This window comes from Rissa tridactyla, chromosome 2 (genome assembly GCF_028500815.1).
Source record: "Rissa tridactyla isolate bRisTri1 chromosome 2, bRisTri1.patW.cur.20221130, whole genome shotgun sequence".
Lineage (NCBI taxonomy): Eukaryota > Metazoa > Chordata > Aves > Charadriiformes > Laridae > Rissa > Rissa tridactyla.
Window position 1 is genome coordinate 129,679,568 of NC_071467.1, and position 16,425 is coordinate 129,695,992.

Genomic DNA, 16,425 nt, shown 5'->3' on the forward strand with positions numbered 1-16,425 from the left:
CCCAGGAATTTTTTTTTTTTTTTCCCCTTCATACAGGTGACATTTCTGCACAAGCTATGATTGATGTCCTGCGTGACAAGGATAGCGGTGTCTGTGTAGACTCTGAATCTTTCCTTACTACAGCTAGCATAGTGTCTGTTCTGCCTCAGGACCCTAGTTTTCCCTGTGTTCATTACTTCACTGGCACGCCAGACCCTTCAAGGTAAGGCACAGCACTGGGGTTCCCTGGGTGCAGAGCAGGTGATGGGTTGAAAGGTATTAAACAAACCCTGCTACCCAAATTGGAACATGCTTCAAAAGCACGTTCTAACCAGAAACACAATCAGTAGTTGTTGGTGTGCAATCTGTCAGTCCCGTGTTACTGAACTGCATCTTGCTGCATTCTAAGTGGACACCACTAGGCTGAAAGGCCGCATCTGGAACTTTTCCCAAATTCAGAGCTTTTAGAGTAAATGCAGTTTAGGGAGGACCCAGGAGCTATTATTCCAGCATAGTTGCTTTCCAGTGGGCTCTTGTTGAGATGAGGTGGTTGTGGAGCTTTTTAGTCACTTCTCTTGAACAGATGAGTGCAAAACTGAAACAAATAGTGTCTAAATAGTGTCAAAATGTTAACCAAGTAAACCATCTGCAACTCCTAGGTATCCCAAGTGTGTTTTTTATTGGAGGGACAATTTCCAGTTGGTTTAAATCAGGTCTTCTGGTCTTCTCTGTTTGAAAGCACCAGAAGAGATAAGGGAAGTCATGGGCCACATCATCAAAGAACTAATGAATTATCTTGTGTTTTAAACAGAATCCACCTGGGATTCACAGAAATTTATAGTTTAGTTTAAACTAAACCACTTGCAGTTATTCAGGAGATCTACCACTTGCATTGAGCTAAAGAGGTTATGGGGAGGAAAAAATGGTGTCCTTGAACAGCTGACAGTCACTCCTATAAGAAGAGTGGTAGTAAGTGTTAGGTTCTACCAAGGGCTATAGAGGTCATCCATGCCAAAGGGACTTTCCACCCACCTTGCATTATGCAACTCAGACTTTCAGGATTAAGTATGAAGTTTGAGCTTGCTTACTAAAACTTTTATTTGATTTCATGCAAATCCTTTGAGATAAAAAGGAGCAAGGCTTCAAATTGTTTTGGTGGGATTTCTGTCCTTTTTAAAGGTGGAGAGTCTAGCTGCAAAAAAACTTTAGAGGCCTTTCTTGCATTATTTTACACTCAATGCGTTAAAAAAAGCATTATTTTAAGTGCAGCTAGTGAGTCACATAAACTCTTAGTCAGCAAGGCTTTGTGACGGTGACGAAGAGGGTTGCAGCAATGAGCTTGCTGACTGTATGCAGGCAGTGATTACTAATCATGTTTTGCAGAAGTCTTGCACTTCTAGTAGCTCTTTACTGCAGAATGCAGGGTGCTGTTTTTCTGTGTATCTAAAGGGGAGGAAGGCAGTTTCTCCATGCACTTGCCAATACCTACTCACAGATTCTCAGGAATGACAATCCTGGATTGCTGGGGTTTTGTTGTCTGTCTGTCTCTTTCTGGAGTTTAGATCCAAACTCAGCGTTGAAGTTGTTTGAGCAGTGTCACAATATTGGTAGCTATGTCTTCCCCCCCTCCCCTTCCTTGATATAAGATTCTAAATTGCTGCTGGTTATATGCCAAATCCTCTGATATTGACCAAGGTATGTAATCTTCCCTGCTCCACAAGAAGTGTGTATTTGTGATTTTAATGAAAACTAAACCTGGAGGAGAAGGAGAGATGGCACCAACCAGTACCAACTCTCTAACCTAGTCCATGCCTAGTGTAGATGAATTACCTATGCTGTTCTGTATGTTGTTTTAAAATAGCCTGGTGAACATTTCAATAACATATACAAAAATCTCTCTTATTACTGCAAGCAGTAATTCTCATTTCTTTCAGGTCCATATTTAAACCCTTTATTTTTGTTGATGATGTAAAATTAGTACCAAAAGTACAGTCTCCTTCTTTTGGCAATGATGATCCTGCTAAAAAGATACCTCGATTCCAGGAGAAACCTGATCGCAGGCATGAATTGTACAAGGCACATGAATGGGCCCGATCTCTCCTTGAGAATGATCAGGTAAGAGCTGTGGGACCTGGAATTAAAGACGTAAATGTAGATTCCGAACTCCACGATTTACTTCAAAGTCACTCACTGAAAAAATTTCTCTGAACACTCTTAGAATCCTTCCGAGTTTAGCTTGAATAACGACTCCCTCTGAAGGACAAACTATTCTGCATAGGTTTTTTTGGTTATCTTGAGTGTTGTTCTCCTCCATTACTTTTACAAGGTGAAAAGTCAAACTGAGAAGCTGATTAGTTTGTTCTGTACCCATTGTGTATGTAGTCTTTTTAAGTGATCATGGAACACTGGATGCCAGTGTAACATGGTATCAGAATTATATGGTAGGATGATGGCTGGAATGCTGTAATTTAAATTATATGCTGGATTAAGAACTACATAGTTTGAGGGGTTTTTTCTTGAGGCAAAAATTTGGATGTGACAGTTTTGCAAGTCTCAGTTTAATGCATTTCTGTTAATTTGTAAAAATTAACTGAAAATGCCATGCAAGAAGAAAGGATGCTTTCCAGTGCTACACAACAGATACTGTAAGGCTGAAAACCTTCCAGTGTAAAAACCTAAAGTGTTGAAAACCTCTTATGGGAATAAATTTCAGAATAAGTAAAGGCAGGAAGGGGAACATTCTGTACAGCTTTTCCAACTGATTGAGACACAACTTTTGCTGTCATGGCGCAAGTAGTTCAGCAACTGTTCTTTGACATTTGCAATTACAACTACAGCAGTAAACTGGATAACTGGTTTTAAGAAAGTAAAACGGAGGGAGAGATCATCAGGGCATGCCAGTCATGCTGGTGTTGGTATGTTGGGCAATTTGCGGAAGACCCACATAGTCATGTTGAACTTCCACAGAGGACTTGCTTTTCTCCAGTTTTCCTCTGTGTGTATTTGGGTAGGTCAGAGTCTTGCTGAGATTGTAACAGCATTCAGACTTATCCATTAGTGATTAAGGAAACCATGGTAACCTTTGCTAATACAAACTTTATTTAAACATAGTTTTGGCTAGATGTGGTCTTTAATCCCTTGGAATGGTTTAATTTAAAATCCGTGGCCTCTGTGGTAACATTGAGTCAATGTGCAGCTGGCTCCCATAGCATTGTGCGAGATGCTGATTTAGGGAAGACTTCGAAGAGCTATTTTAGCATCTTGTGAACTCTTGCCTGTTAAAGTCCCACAGCGTGACACTGAAAGTTGTGGTAGAAAAGGAAATGTAGCTTTTAATCAGGGTTCATGCTATAAAAACTCGTCATCTGAGAGCCTAAAGCCTAGCTTAGGTGCTCTACTCTTTCTGCACAAATGCTGGTATAAATCCTGGAAAGCTCAGAACCGTCACTCATTCTGAATGCCTCTTTTTTCTGGAATTCAATTTTGAAAGCTGCAAGCAAAACAAACAGTGCTTCTCCATTAAAAAAAATAATTAAAAAAATAGGAGACTTTAAATAACATCTGGATAAAACAAAGTGACACCTTCAGGAGTGAATTTCCTGCCCAGAAACATGAAGAGAAGTCAGAATGACACACAGAGCCTTCTCTGGGATCTGGAGTCTTAACTGCTGTTACATCACACAGCAGTTCAGATCTAATCATCATGTTGCAGATGATGATCTGAGGGATACAGATGTACATACCATGATCTGTACAATCCTTAGGGCTTCTAGTCTTTGCATATAGTTCTGTTTGCAGGTTTACAGGCTTAAGAAGCTCTTTACATCTTCATCATGTGTGCAAGCCTTGTACCATTTTCCTCTCTACATCTTTCACTCCATCTTCCTTCCCTGCTTTAAATTTAGCAACTCCTTTTTGGTTATTTTTCTTAATGCATAAAGTGTCCATCACTGTTCCTTTTAGCCATCCAAAAAACCATTAACAGAAACAGTTTGTACTTCAAAAGTCTTTCTCGTTTTTAATAATACTTGAAAAGTTCTCCATAACAGAAGAGAACAGTAAAATGCTTTAATGCGCCTTTTTGCTGGTTAATTGAGTTTGGTTGTCTCATGCCTTTAGGACAAAGGCCAGAAACTGATGAGGATTATGTTAGAGCTTGAAAAACAAGGCTTAGAAGCAATGGAAGATATCCTTACTCGTACAGAGGTTCTGGATCCTGCTGAAGTAGTGGATCTTTTCTATGACTGTGTTGACACAGAACTGAAGTTCTTCAAATAAAGTAAGCAAACACTTCAATTCTTTAGATACCGATTTTCTGGTACCAGGTTTCAGTGAATGTGAAATGCTGGATCAGATTCTGATTCTACTCCTCTTTTACACTAAGCTAAGGGTGTTCAGAATCGGGTCCAAAGCCACCTTTCTACCTCAGTGCACCTGCTCCGATTTGTCTCCAAAGTTCCTTTTCCTTAGGCTACATTGCAGGCAATTTTTTTTTTTTCAATTTCACTCTTGCTCAGAATGGATTTTAAATGAATTTTATCTCATTTCAGCTACGGTGGCTATTGTTAGCCTTTTCTCTGGAAGACTGCAAAGTTCTTCGAGCCTTGAAAGAAAGTCTTCACACTTGTGAATTTCCAGGAAAAACATTTCTAGAGGAAAAAATGTTACTTGCTAGCTGTATCCGGTTAACAAATTGCTTTCCTTTGTCCAATCTTGTGGTGTTCCTGTTTGTGTATGTATATAGTGAAAGGAGAAAGTCACTGACTGGTCCAATTACTGTGTGCATGCTGGCTAATTTAGTACAGAATGTTTAAATATGTATGTTGGGCAACCAATTAAAGCAAAGATTAACTTCATAAGGCTAACTGCCATATCGTCATTGAAAGCAATCTGTTTTGTCCTCTATTCCTCAGGACTAGGCTTGCAGCAAAGCTGACTTGCATTTTTCTCTTCTTGCTAATTCATACAAAGAATGGTAGAGTTGAAATCCCAGTTATGAGGGGGACAGGAAGGTAAGTCCTGGCTCTTCACCTTGCTGTACCAGCCTCATATGGGCATATCTGGTTACAGTAACTCAGCATCTGACATTATGCCTGTACAAATTATCACAATTGGGTCCCCCAGGTTAAGTTTTGCCTTCACCTGCACCCAACTTAGGGAAGCTTGTGTTGGTAATGCACCTGGCTGCCGTTCTAGTACTGAGTACTAAAATGCAGAGCCAGCCTGGATGCTTAAGACATCTCTACATAACCTATTGGCTCTTAGGATGCAATTATTAAAGTGTCATATTTATACACAAGCTACAAATTTGGAATTTTTTTAGGGAATAGATGCTGGACATTGATCAATACCTGACTATTCTCCATCTTTCTGCCTTTTTACTGCTGAACAGTTCCTAGTAATCTCTGTGGTGAGCATCACCACACGAAGCACCACCAGTCATGAAGTACCAGTGAGTTACTGGTGGGTATGGCAATCCAACCGGTTAGGCTTAGAAATGGCTGTATTATGCTTCCTTATATTAAGTGCAGTTCCGCAGCATGCTTCCCTTCCTTGACAGTCTTACAGACAGACCTGCTTTTCGTGTATTTTCTTCTTGTAGAAGTGAGATTGGGCAAATGCATTAAGAATTAAAACCAGTGAACACTGCTTCCTATGTCATGCGAAGATGGTTGGGTTTTTTTTAACAGGAGGTTCAGATAAGACGTCCATGCCTTTAATAAGGGAAGTTAGCATATGGAGTTAAAATGCTTCACTGTCCAGGGAAGGGGATGGTGAAGAACCACAGACTTTTTTTATTGGGGAAATAAAAGCTCCTTAGAAGGCAGCAACACCTCAACTTGAAACTGTAAGAGCTGTGCATTAGGGAAATAGTCATTGCCGTACTGGCACTCTGCATTCCCAGAATTATTTTATTAAATTGTTCCATTCAGACCCATTACTTTGGTATTGCCTTGTATGACAACTGGCAATTGGACAAGAAAACATTGGGCCTTTTCACTTACAGAAAACCAGCATGAAGATATTTTCTTTTATGGCCTACGTAATAATCTTCCTGCTCACAATACACTCCTCCTGTGCTCTCTATTACAGGAACAGCTCCTGTGCCTAGCTATTCTGGAAATGGAGATAAGGGAAGGAGAAAATAGGCAAGTAAACCCTAAAACTTCTCTCTGCCTAGCCAGAATAGGGGCTGCAAGGAACACACTTCATTTCAGAGGGTTTTGTGCTGGATGAAGCCAGCTGGAAGAGCAGTGTGCTTTTGCCAACTGCCCACAACTGAAGTAAATAGGTTTTCCATGAAATCCACTTTTGGAATGGAAAATACTCTTCATCAGAGTATACTTAACTAACACACATCATGTTGAACTTCAAAGCTGTTGCTTGCTGAGTACTTTGAATTCTGACATGAGTATCTGGATATTTGTGAACAAGGGGAGAACAGGGATAAAATGATTGCCCCATCCAGAGGGCAAAAATTAGGATATACCACTTCACACAGCTCTTTTGCACAACTCAGATCTCTAACCTTTGAGAGTTGGGAGGGAGGCAAGATGAAAGAAGAGGGTGTTCCTCCTAAAAACATATTATATTGTATTTGTCTGTTTCTTAAGAAAGAAGCAACCAACACTTGCAGTTATTGTGTGGGAGTTTATGTCCTTATTTGGAACTGCTTATATGACAGAACTAATAAATTGTTTTCAGCACAGTGATCCAGGTAGTAATTTTCTAATAGTATGTTGCTTTTACTTCACCTGCATAGTACACGTAAAAAAACAATCCACAAAACTGTGCTACAGCAATACGCTTGAGTGCAATCTCTAGTCCTATGAGTTTGAGAAACCGGACACCCCCATGGTCTTAAACCTTCCAGTGGTCTTGAGCACAGCTGTGGCTCAGTGCAAGGACATAGTGGGACTAGTTGGGACCAGCTGCTGCTGGGTGACAGCCAGTGTGATTCTCTCTATCTCCAGCTAATAGCAACTTCAGAAGCTTCAATGGATCTTGAACAATTCAGTATATATGGAAATAACGCTTCACCAACGCTTGCAAATATTCACAGGGTTTCTAATGTAATCCCTGAAAAATGCTGTTTACTTCTAAAGTACCCCTAATCGTAATAAAAACAGGAGTAAATTTTTTTCTCCTTTAGGTATCTTCAGGCACGTAGTCTAGCATTAAGTAGTTTTAAAATCCTTATGAAGGTACTTATTACATAGTAGTACACAAGTTCCAGAACAAATGAGAACTAACAATAAGTCACCTTTAATAGTACTATAACAAAATATTCTTCAAAGCAGTATTAAACTCTCCCAGTTGTTTGAAAAGCAATGTATATGCTGACCTCTGCTTATTAATATATTCATGCATATTTATCAAGTAACTATAATAATGACAGTGATAGTAAGCGTTGGTCAAAGCATCAGTGTGTTTTTTTCTTTTCACATGATGTACAGCAAGGTGGTATAATAGGCTAGAAAAAGACTAATGATGCGTTCTTAGAGTCCTACAGGTAAAGAGATTCTCACCCTTACACCATCTCCACACCATGAGCGTTCATGTGTGTGGGAGCAGGAGCTGTAGCACAACTGAGCTGTTGCAAGAACTAAGAGAAAAGCAGAGATATGTAAAGATGCAGTTACCTGTCTTTTCCAAATAGTTTTGTTCAAAGGTATGGCCGTGGGGAAAGATCTTCACCTGTGATCTATAATGTTATTACAGCTGCAGCTGAGGGGAATTTACGGCAATTATATAAATTAATGTCATAACTGTAAATAGCCTGGCTGTTAGCACCAGGCTCATCGTGGAACAGCAGTGCCCTTTTGCAAGCTGGTGAATTACAGAATCATTTAGGTTGGAAAAGACCTTTAAAATCATCAAGTCCAACTGTTAACCTAATACTGCCAAGTCCACCACTAAACCACGTCCCTCAGTGCCACGTCTACCTGTCTTTTAAATACCTTCAGGGATGGTGACTCAACCACTTTCCTGGGCAGCCTGTTCAATGGTTGATAAGTGAAGAAAATTCTCCCACTATTGAATCTAAACCTCCCCTTGGCAAATTGAGGCAGTTTCCTCTTGTCCTATTGCTTGTTACTTGGGAGAAGAGACTGACCCCCACCTGGCTACAACCTCCTTTCAGGTAGTTGTAGACAGTGACAAGGTCTCCCCTCAGCCTCCTTGTCTCCAGGATAAACAACCCCAGTTCCCTCAGCCACTCCTCACAGGACTTGTGCTCTAGACCCCTCACCAGCTTTTGTGCCCTTCTCTGGACACGCTCCAGCACCTCAATGTCTTTCTTGTAGTGAGGGTCCCAAAACTGAACACAGTATTCAAGGTGCGGCCTCACCAGTGCTGAGTACAGGGGGAAAATCACTTCCCTAGTCCTGCTGGCCACACTATTTCTGACAGAAGTCAGGATGCTACTGGCTGCCTTGGCTACCTGGACACACTGCTGGCTCATTCAGCTGGCTGTCAACCATCTGCCATGCAGCTTTTCAACCACTCTTCCCCAAGCCTGTAGTGTTGCGTGGCATTGTTGTGACCCAAGTGCAGGAACCCAGGAAAGCTACAAGATGGGGGAAGCAAAGATGGCTGCAGGTCGTGTGGTCCAACATCCCCTGCTCAAGCAGGGCCACCTGCAGCCTGTTGCCCAGGACCCACATCCAGACAGCTTCTGACCATCTCTAAGGGGTGAGACTCCACAGCGTACCTGGGCAACCTGTGCCAGTGCTCAGTCACGCCCACAGTGAAAAAGTATTTCCTCATGTTCAGATGGAGCCTCCTGTGTTTCAGTTAGTGTCCATTGTCTCTGGTCCTGCCACTGGGTGCCACTGAGAAGAGCCTGGCTCCATCTTTATACCTTCCCTTCAGATATTTATACACATTGATGAGAGTCCCTCTGAGTCTTCTCTTCTGCAGGCTGAATAGTCCCAGTTCTCTCAGCCTTTCCTCATAGGAGAGATGCTCCAGTCCCTTCATCATCTTAGTGGGCCTTTGTCTGACTCTGTCCAGTATGTCCATGTCTCTTTTGTACTGGGGAGCCCAGAACTGGACACAGTACTCCCAAGTGTGGCCTCACCGGTGCACAGCAGAGGGGAAGGATCACCTCCCTCAACCTGCTAGCAACACTCCTCTTAATGCAGTGAAATGCACAAAAATAAGGGTAATTCTTGCCGGAAATAGACATCTTATGATCAGATCCGAACAGCTGTGATCCAAAGACCTTACTCCAGGCTGCATTTTAAAAGCAGAAGCTCAAGTCTTGTCCACTGCTAGGCTGTTACTTTTTTTAACCAACTCTATTAAAGGGAACAACAACTTCGGGGACTGCTTGTTCCGTGTGGTGTATTTTGGACAATGAATCCTCACTGCTGCGCTGGCTGAACGACAGTAGCTCTAGTTGCCTGTTCAAAATTTAGGTGTTGGACTCCTCATCCAAAGGCCTCCTAATTGCTGGGTAAAGACAGTCTGTCACACAAACGTAAATACCCACTTTGCCAGCAGGAAAAGACAAGACACGTGCCCCTTACATACATACTTCATGGCATGTATATTCACATACACCATTTTTTTTTTCCTTCTAGTAGAACAACTTTCTTTTCCTTCAGTTTGGAAAAGTTCTGTCGTCTTTGTCAAGTCCATGACCACCCTACCCAGCTGGGCTTCTTCAGAGACTATCCTATAAGGATGTGTAACCAATAGGAGGGAGGCTCAACAGCAGCCACAGCTCCTTGTCATCTCTTTCCTCTTCGTGCTTGATGAGAAAAGGATTGTGGGCCCATCTGTTCATCAAAGTGACATTCTGATGCAATCTGAGGACAGGCAGAATAGAAGAAGTGAAGAAACATACAAAGGGACTAATGGTAGCACGTTAGTTTCTGATAATTCATTGAAAAATGTCTCAATAATAACTGGAGAATTTCCAAAAAAATTAAAAATGATGGTTGAAGAGGGAAAAAATGAACTACAGGCACGTAATGCAAAAAGTATTCTGAGGTAACATCTGTCAGCATGATAAGAATAAGTATCGTTTCAACACTACAAAGAATTTAACTTTTATGCTGCTTTGCTTAAAAAATATCCACCTATATACAATAATTTAAAAGCCTGTAGTAGCATTCCTGTAGTATGTAGCCCAGTTCAAAAAGCGTCATTTAGATTGCTTTTCCAGTTTATAGAAATGTTAACATTGCAGCACTTGCAATTCAAATATAATCTCTATCACTGTATTGGGGACCCCTTCTGTTTTATATGTTATCTTCATGTTGTTCTTTTTTAATATTAATCCAGAGAGGATCAGAAGACTCTTCTCATCTCACATGTGTTCTTAATGGAGGATTTTTAGAGGGATCTGTAAACAGATAGGACAGGTTTAATCAGAGGAGACAGATGTATTTTTTTGGATATGTATTTCGGATGCAGTTCTACATCAGGGATGCTACATTTATCTCCTGCCCTTACATATACCTATATATATAGCTCATGCTCTGTAGCCCTTCAGCAAAACCATCTTTTGTAAGATCATACAGCAGACAATTTAGACTGACTGAGGCTGCTGTGAAAAGTCATGCAAAGTACCTTGGCATGGAAACCAAAAAAGACTTAATGAAAAGCTGGAGATAAATAGTTGATCTAATAATACAGAAAAGGCTGGGTTTTATAAAAAGCAGAATACGGGCATGAGAACTTTTGGTACCTTCAACTACCAGTTTTCAAAGCTGGATAGATGAACTTCTGCTCCTGCAACAAACACCTGATGCCAAATTTCTAAGCTGGGGGGGGAAAGCAAGGTTTGTTCATTCATTACTTTCCTGACAAGGTTCAGCTACTAAGTCCCTTTGTTATTCAGGTGTGTAAAACGCCATGCACAGGATTTAAATCAAAACACGCAATTGAAGACATGGATTGAGTCACCTTTCTGTTGTGATTTCACAAGTCCATGAGCAAAAACCCCAACTCGGTAGCTGCCTAAGTCCGTTTATGTGACATCACTGCTTTTAATAGGGCTCTGCAAATTCAACAATCTAAAGAACACAGGCTGTGTGTCAAGCCACATCATTTTATTTTTAGCTACTAAGACTTTGAAGTAATTAATTAAGTGCTTTTAAGTATCTTTGGTCCCTGTTACCACTGTAACAAATCCCATTCCTCTCTGTGCCTATGCTAGCAACCCAGTTCTTCACGTTAATGCTGGTTTCTGTTCCTTATTTTAATTCCGTGTTTTTAATCCTATTGGATAATTATCAGACCATCTCATGTTTACACACTTACCTCTAGCTATCTTGCTGGGGTATATTTTCTGAAATGGCTTGAATTCATCAGGTGGGGGAAAGTCTTCCACAGAATGGAAAGTGAATTTAGATTCGAAGTCATCTGAGAAATTTCAGGGAAATAAACATTAGTCACTGTTAGAGAGATATGTAAAAATAAAAAAAAACATAAACATTGCCACAGGTAATTTCAATTAAAAATACTGACTTGTTTTCCCCCAGAATTGATAGTGGCTCATTCCATATAAGCAATCTTGATGAGTACTTCTGTGGCCCATCTGAGTGTCTGGCTTAATTGCAAACACTGCCTGCTACTAACTAAAGAGTTAAGCTTCTGGCCGTCATTTGTTTTCTGCATTGATAATATTGTGGTAATAGAGGTATTCCTAGGTGGTTTTTCAAGCCATTTAGCTATAAGCAAGAATGAAAGGCCAATTCATCAGACCACAAAAATAATTCTTAGCAGTCTTTGCTCTATAGGATTGAAGCTACTAAATGTCCATGGACTGGTTTTAAGAATAGTAATAGAAGCACGCTACAACAACTTTTCACAACCTGAAATAATTTTGCAGATAGCACATGCGTTTCTTGTCTACTGGATGATTCAAAACGTTTGCAAAAAAGCCTTTATTTTCTCTCATTATATAAGGTTGTACAAAAATGTTTCTAACGGGTTTAGTTATACTAACTACCCTGTTATTGCCATGAGAAAGTCTCAAATGAGTTTTTGAGGTCCAAGACATGCACGGGCTTTTGTACTAAAATTATGAACTAAGGCTGAGATCTAATTTAGATTATATTACCAATGATGTGCATATTTCCGTTTTTAAGTGGTGGGTAGGGGTCATGAGCTGTAGCCCAGGCTGAGACTCCAGACTTGCTCGTAAGTTCAGTTGTTGGCGATCTTGCTGGTGGCTGTGGAGGTGTGACTAGCTTCCCAGCACCGGTTCCTTAAAAAGAAGCAGCAGACCGGCACATAAACATCATCGTGACTTAAAAAACCTGAGAGTTAGCTTTGCACAAATGCAGAGGCAGTGTAGAAGGAATGCAATATTTGGGCCAAACTTACCCAGCTTCAGAACTGCTGTTTGTCAAGCCTGACCATGAATTTATAGCATTAAGTATTAAATTTAAGTCACTATTGGAGCTGGCTTGCTAGTTCTAGTTCTAGGCAAAGTCTGACATTCTGAAGTATGGTTTCGTCCCAGTCTGGAGGGGAAGACTATCTTTTCACTTTCACAAGAACAAGCAGTTTCTTTAAGAAAAAAAAAAAAACACCAAAAAAATCAACCACACTAGATGGTATCTCTAAAAGAAAATCATTTCCTGACACTTTGGCAGATACGCAGTAGAATTACCATTATTCCTGTGCATTTCACTGAGAAGTTGCAAGAGCCGTCAAATTTTATATCTTCTGGGCAGACCTACCACAGTAACTGTGTAAGGGGGAGGAAGCCCAAGGCCTCCAAGTTAGCAGCCTCTCAAAACTGCTTCTCCCCCTAGATAACCAAGAGAAACGCAGGCTAATTATATAGAAACCTCAAAAGTTGAACCACCATGAGAAACAGACATCTTGATAAAATAACAGTTCATCCGGCAGTTTTTGAGCAGCATTAATCACCATCACGAAGCACCTGATCTGCTGTACTTACATGGCCTTTCCCCCATGGCTGTCAAAGGGAACCAGTAATTTTTTCTCTTGACATCTGGCTGCTAAAACACAGGGTACAGAACATTCTCTTCAGATGTTCCTTGTTAAGTAGCTGTCTCCATTTCTCAAACCCACACAGATTTAGGCTCTTTTTTTATTTTATTGTTGTCATTATATCAGAGAAGTCTGATAGAAGTTCCTTCTACCATCTGCTCAAGGAAACACTAGCTAATATCCCCGCTGCCCAAGTAGTCAGCGAAACCTTTGGCCCAGCCACCTTGGGCACAGGAGGCACTGGCTGCTCCTCTTTGTTGAAGAGCAGAGGGCTGCATCCATACTTGCTTTTGCTCACCTACGGCTGTAGCTGCCCCGTCTGTGTTTTATTCTCTCCTCTAACATTTCCCAGCCATTGCCAATATTGCTCCAGACTGCATGGGTACAGCAGGAGAGGGATGTCATGGGTAGGCTGGCACTCGAGCAGCTGCAGATCCAGCAGACATGGTGGTGTACACTCTGCTGTCCTACCTGAGACTGTTAGGAGACCACTCCTGAGCTCAGTCATTGCACTGCTGGAGACACATCAACACCAACACAAAAGCAAAAAGCAGCCCAGCGGTCCTAAAATGTTGCTTTCACCGATCACCATGTTGCTTCCAAGAATCATTGAACTATACGGCATGTGTGCCCAGCAGTAAGAAGAGCCTGGTGTCTTGCACACTTGTTAGACGCCATGTGACCTGCAGGTATTCCTCCCACCTGATGGACTTCACCCTCCTGCTACACGTGCTCTTCATCCTCACCCCTCCAAGTTCTCCAGCCACCAGTGCGATTTCCCCCGCTGGCCAAAGAGAGAAAAAAGCCTCCCTTCTCCGAACGTCCTGCTCTCACCTGCGCCTCGGCCAGGTCTCTTCTTCCTGGTCTCCACCACCCCTGGGGGCTGGGGGAGGCCGGGGGGGGGAGGAAGCGGCATGGACTGGATACTGCTTGGCTTATGGAACTGTGACAGCAGGTGGGGAGACTTGGGGGGCAGTGGAGGGGGCATGTCAGCAGTGCTAAGAGCTGTGCTAAAGGCTGGGGAGGGTGGAAAGGAGAGCCTGTTTGAGGTCAAGGAGTGCGTGTGGGGTGGAGGAGGAGGTGGTGGTGGTGGTGTGGGAGGTGGACAGTCCCTTCCTTCAGGTGGAGAGGAAGCAGCAGCGGAGAAATCGGTTGTCCTGCTGGGAAACCCGCAGGGGGGCACGAGGGGCAGCGGAGGAGGAGGAGGAGGAGCGGGGAGCGAGTGTGCAGCACCCCCTTGAAACTTGGTGGGTTTGTCAGCCTGAGGAGGTGGGAGTGGGGGCGGAGGAGCAGCGTTGGGGGAGACCCCCTTGGGAGGGCGCTCGGCCGGAGGTGGGAGAGGGGGAGGAGGGGGGAAAGTGAGGGAAGGTTTGCTGGAAGCAGGAGGCGGTGGAGGGGGAGCGGGCAGGCTGGGCCGCCCGGGGCTGGCTGCGGCTCTGGAGGTGCTGGGAGGCTCCGGTAGGATGGCTGCCCTTGGGCCTTCAGCTGGGTGTGAGGGGATGCTGCTCGCCTTCGCAGCGCTGCTGCTCGGTGGGTTGGAGGTCCTGGGAGCCGCTGCTCGGACTCCAGGAAGCTGCCCAGGCCTCCCAGCTGAAAAACATGTATCACATAGATGACATCAGGATTTTGATCTCACAGAACAGCGCAAAGAGCAAGCTCTTCATCTTCCCCTCCCCAGAGGTTACCCTGAGCGATTAATTCACCCAAAACATCTCATATCCAACAGGTTGCCCTTGCTGTAACAGGGCTTAGGAGGTGATGTATGCCAGTGGGAACCAGGGACTCTGCCTAAAGATGACCTGCTGAGAGACCCTGCTCCACTCCCTGTTCCTCAGTTTCTGCAACATGAAACGGTTTAAGGAGAGGGAGCTTTTCTGCGGGGGCCTGGGATCCTTCATGTCAGCCTCATCTGCCTAGCACAGCCCGCTGAACAGGGATGAACCGTCTGCTTGGAGAAATCAAGTCCTAGTGAAAAGGCCTCAAAGAACACAAGCAGGTTGACACAGACCACCTTGCATCCTTGAAGTTAAGTACTTGCTTAAGATTAAAAAATTCATACAAATGTTACATAAATATCAATCCCATGGATAAAAGCCAAGTTCTTAAAAGTAGCGCCTCAAAGGCTTTCCAGAAGGCACAGGTTCAAACGTCTTTTGTTCAACAGCAAATGCCTAAAGACTCGGCCTTAAAAAAAAATGTATTTTCCTGAGTAAATGTCAAGGATTTTTCACAAAGCAAGATGTCAAAAAAGGCATCTTGTTCTATATTCATATAGGCTGACAGACACGGTCACAGTTACAAGAGCAACTCAAAGTAGCTACTGCAGCTGAAGCTACGTGAGGAAGCCCGGTCACAAGCCGTGCTGTGCATCTCGGGCTTGCCTTCCAGGAAAAAACGGCCCAGGCAGAGCCAAGTTCTGTCTTTTCCCGCAAATGCCCACTTTGCTCCGTGCTGCCTGAGCAGGCACCAGCTGCCCAACAGCGCCAGAGGCCATCGCTGTGACTCTAAAAGTCACCCCTCATTGATGCTGGCGCTTCCCCAGGCAAAAGCAGCAGCAGGGCTCCCACACATGCCTTCCTCCTGTCCTTGTGAAGTGACAGGCACCTTATTTTTCAGGTCAGTAAATTACCTTGCTGGATCAAAGCTATACTTTATAAAATCCAGAGGGCAGAAATCTTAAATATAAATCCTTAAAGTTAACACGCAAACCTGTAATACCATAGAAACACACGCTAATGAAGGGAAGGAAATAATGACTTTGCATTTGTGCGGAAGTTGGTGAGCTCAGATTTCAATTGTGCCTATTCAAGGCACAATCAAAAGTTTTCATTAATGTAAAAAATCTCCATTAAAACTCTGTACAATCTATTCAATCTCTCTCTTACCCTATGTAGAGAGAGCTTATTATTGACATTTTAAGGAATAAAGCACCCGAGATCTAGAAAGATGATTTCAAGCATGTTATTAATTGAGCCTTCCATGGTCACAAGATGAATTAAGGGTTCATAATAAAAATCAGTCACTAAAGCTAACCCCGAAGTACTTTCATACCAAATCGCCGTTCCCCCCAGCTATTCTTTCATAGAAATTAAGCCCTTACCCGGCACGTCCCTCTGGCCTGCTGGTCTGAGAACAGGAAAGCCACCAGCAAACAAGCCTCCCAGAGGCTGCTGAGAGCCACCTTTATTAATGGCTGAATTAACTCCATCTCTGTTTGCTCCTTTGGGTTCTGTTTTTTTAAAAAAAAAAAAAAAAAAAAAAAAAGTCACGAAAACCCCAGGATCTATCAGAAAGTCATTTCATCCTTGCCCTCAGACTGCTAAGACTTAGCACCAACAAACATAGTCAAGACCAGAGTTTTCCCTCTTTGGGCAGGCTCAGGGAGGAAAGTTACTATTCATAAAGTAAACTGCCATTACTCTCTGACCCGTGCCTTGGAGCACAGCACCCTCTGGTGCTTTTTAATTT

At 42.8% G+C, this 16,425-nt stretch overlaps 2 protein-coding genes across 5 annotated transcripts in view; one reads left to right on the forward strand and one right to left on the reverse strand.

Annotated features, from left to right (window-relative positions):
* SCRN1 (secernin 1) overlaps positions 1 to 7,134 on the forward strand; it is a 41,633-nt gene extending 34,499 nt beyond the window's left edge. For both annotated transcript variants that reach the window (XM_054192727.1, XM_054192726.1), the window contains exons 6-9: positions 37 to 202; positions 1,914 to 2,094; positions 4,099 to 4,258; positions 4,530 to 7,134. In XM_054192727.1, coding sequence (XP_054048702.1) covers positions 37 to 202; positions 1,914 to 2,094; positions 4,099 to 4,257 — 506 coding nt within the window. In that variant the 3' untranslated portion in view covers position 4,258; positions 4,530 to 7,134. The remainder of the gene's footprint in view (positions 1 to 36; positions 203 to 1,913; positions 2,095 to 4,098; positions 4,259 to 4,529) is intronic.
* Positions 7,135 to 7,229: 95 nt separating this feature from the next.
* Positions 7,230 to 16,425, reverse strand: part of WIPF3 (WAS/WASL interacting protein family member 3) — a 38,395-nt gene continuing 29,199 nt past the window's right edge. The window contains exons 4-8 of one of the 3 annotated variants that reach the window (XM_054192724.1): positions 16,058 to 16,186; positions 13,792 to 14,547; positions 12,056 to 12,202; positions 11,254 to 11,355; positions 7,230 to 9,794 (exon numbers count right to left, since the gene is read on the reverse strand). In XM_054192724.1, coding sequence (XP_054048699.1) covers positions 9,772 to 9,794; positions 11,254 to 11,355; positions 12,056 to 12,202; positions 13,792 to 14,547; positions 16,058 to 16,186 — 1,157 coding nt within the window. In that variant the 3' untranslated portion in view covers positions 7,230 to 9,771. Of the gene's footprint in view, positions 10,334 to 10,678; positions 10,755 to 11,253; positions 11,356 to 12,055; positions 12,203 to 13,791; positions 14,548 to 16,057; positions 16,187 to 16,425 lie in introns of those variants that run through there. The other 2 variants (XM_054192722.1, XM_054192725.1) reach the window with 2 other exon arrangements.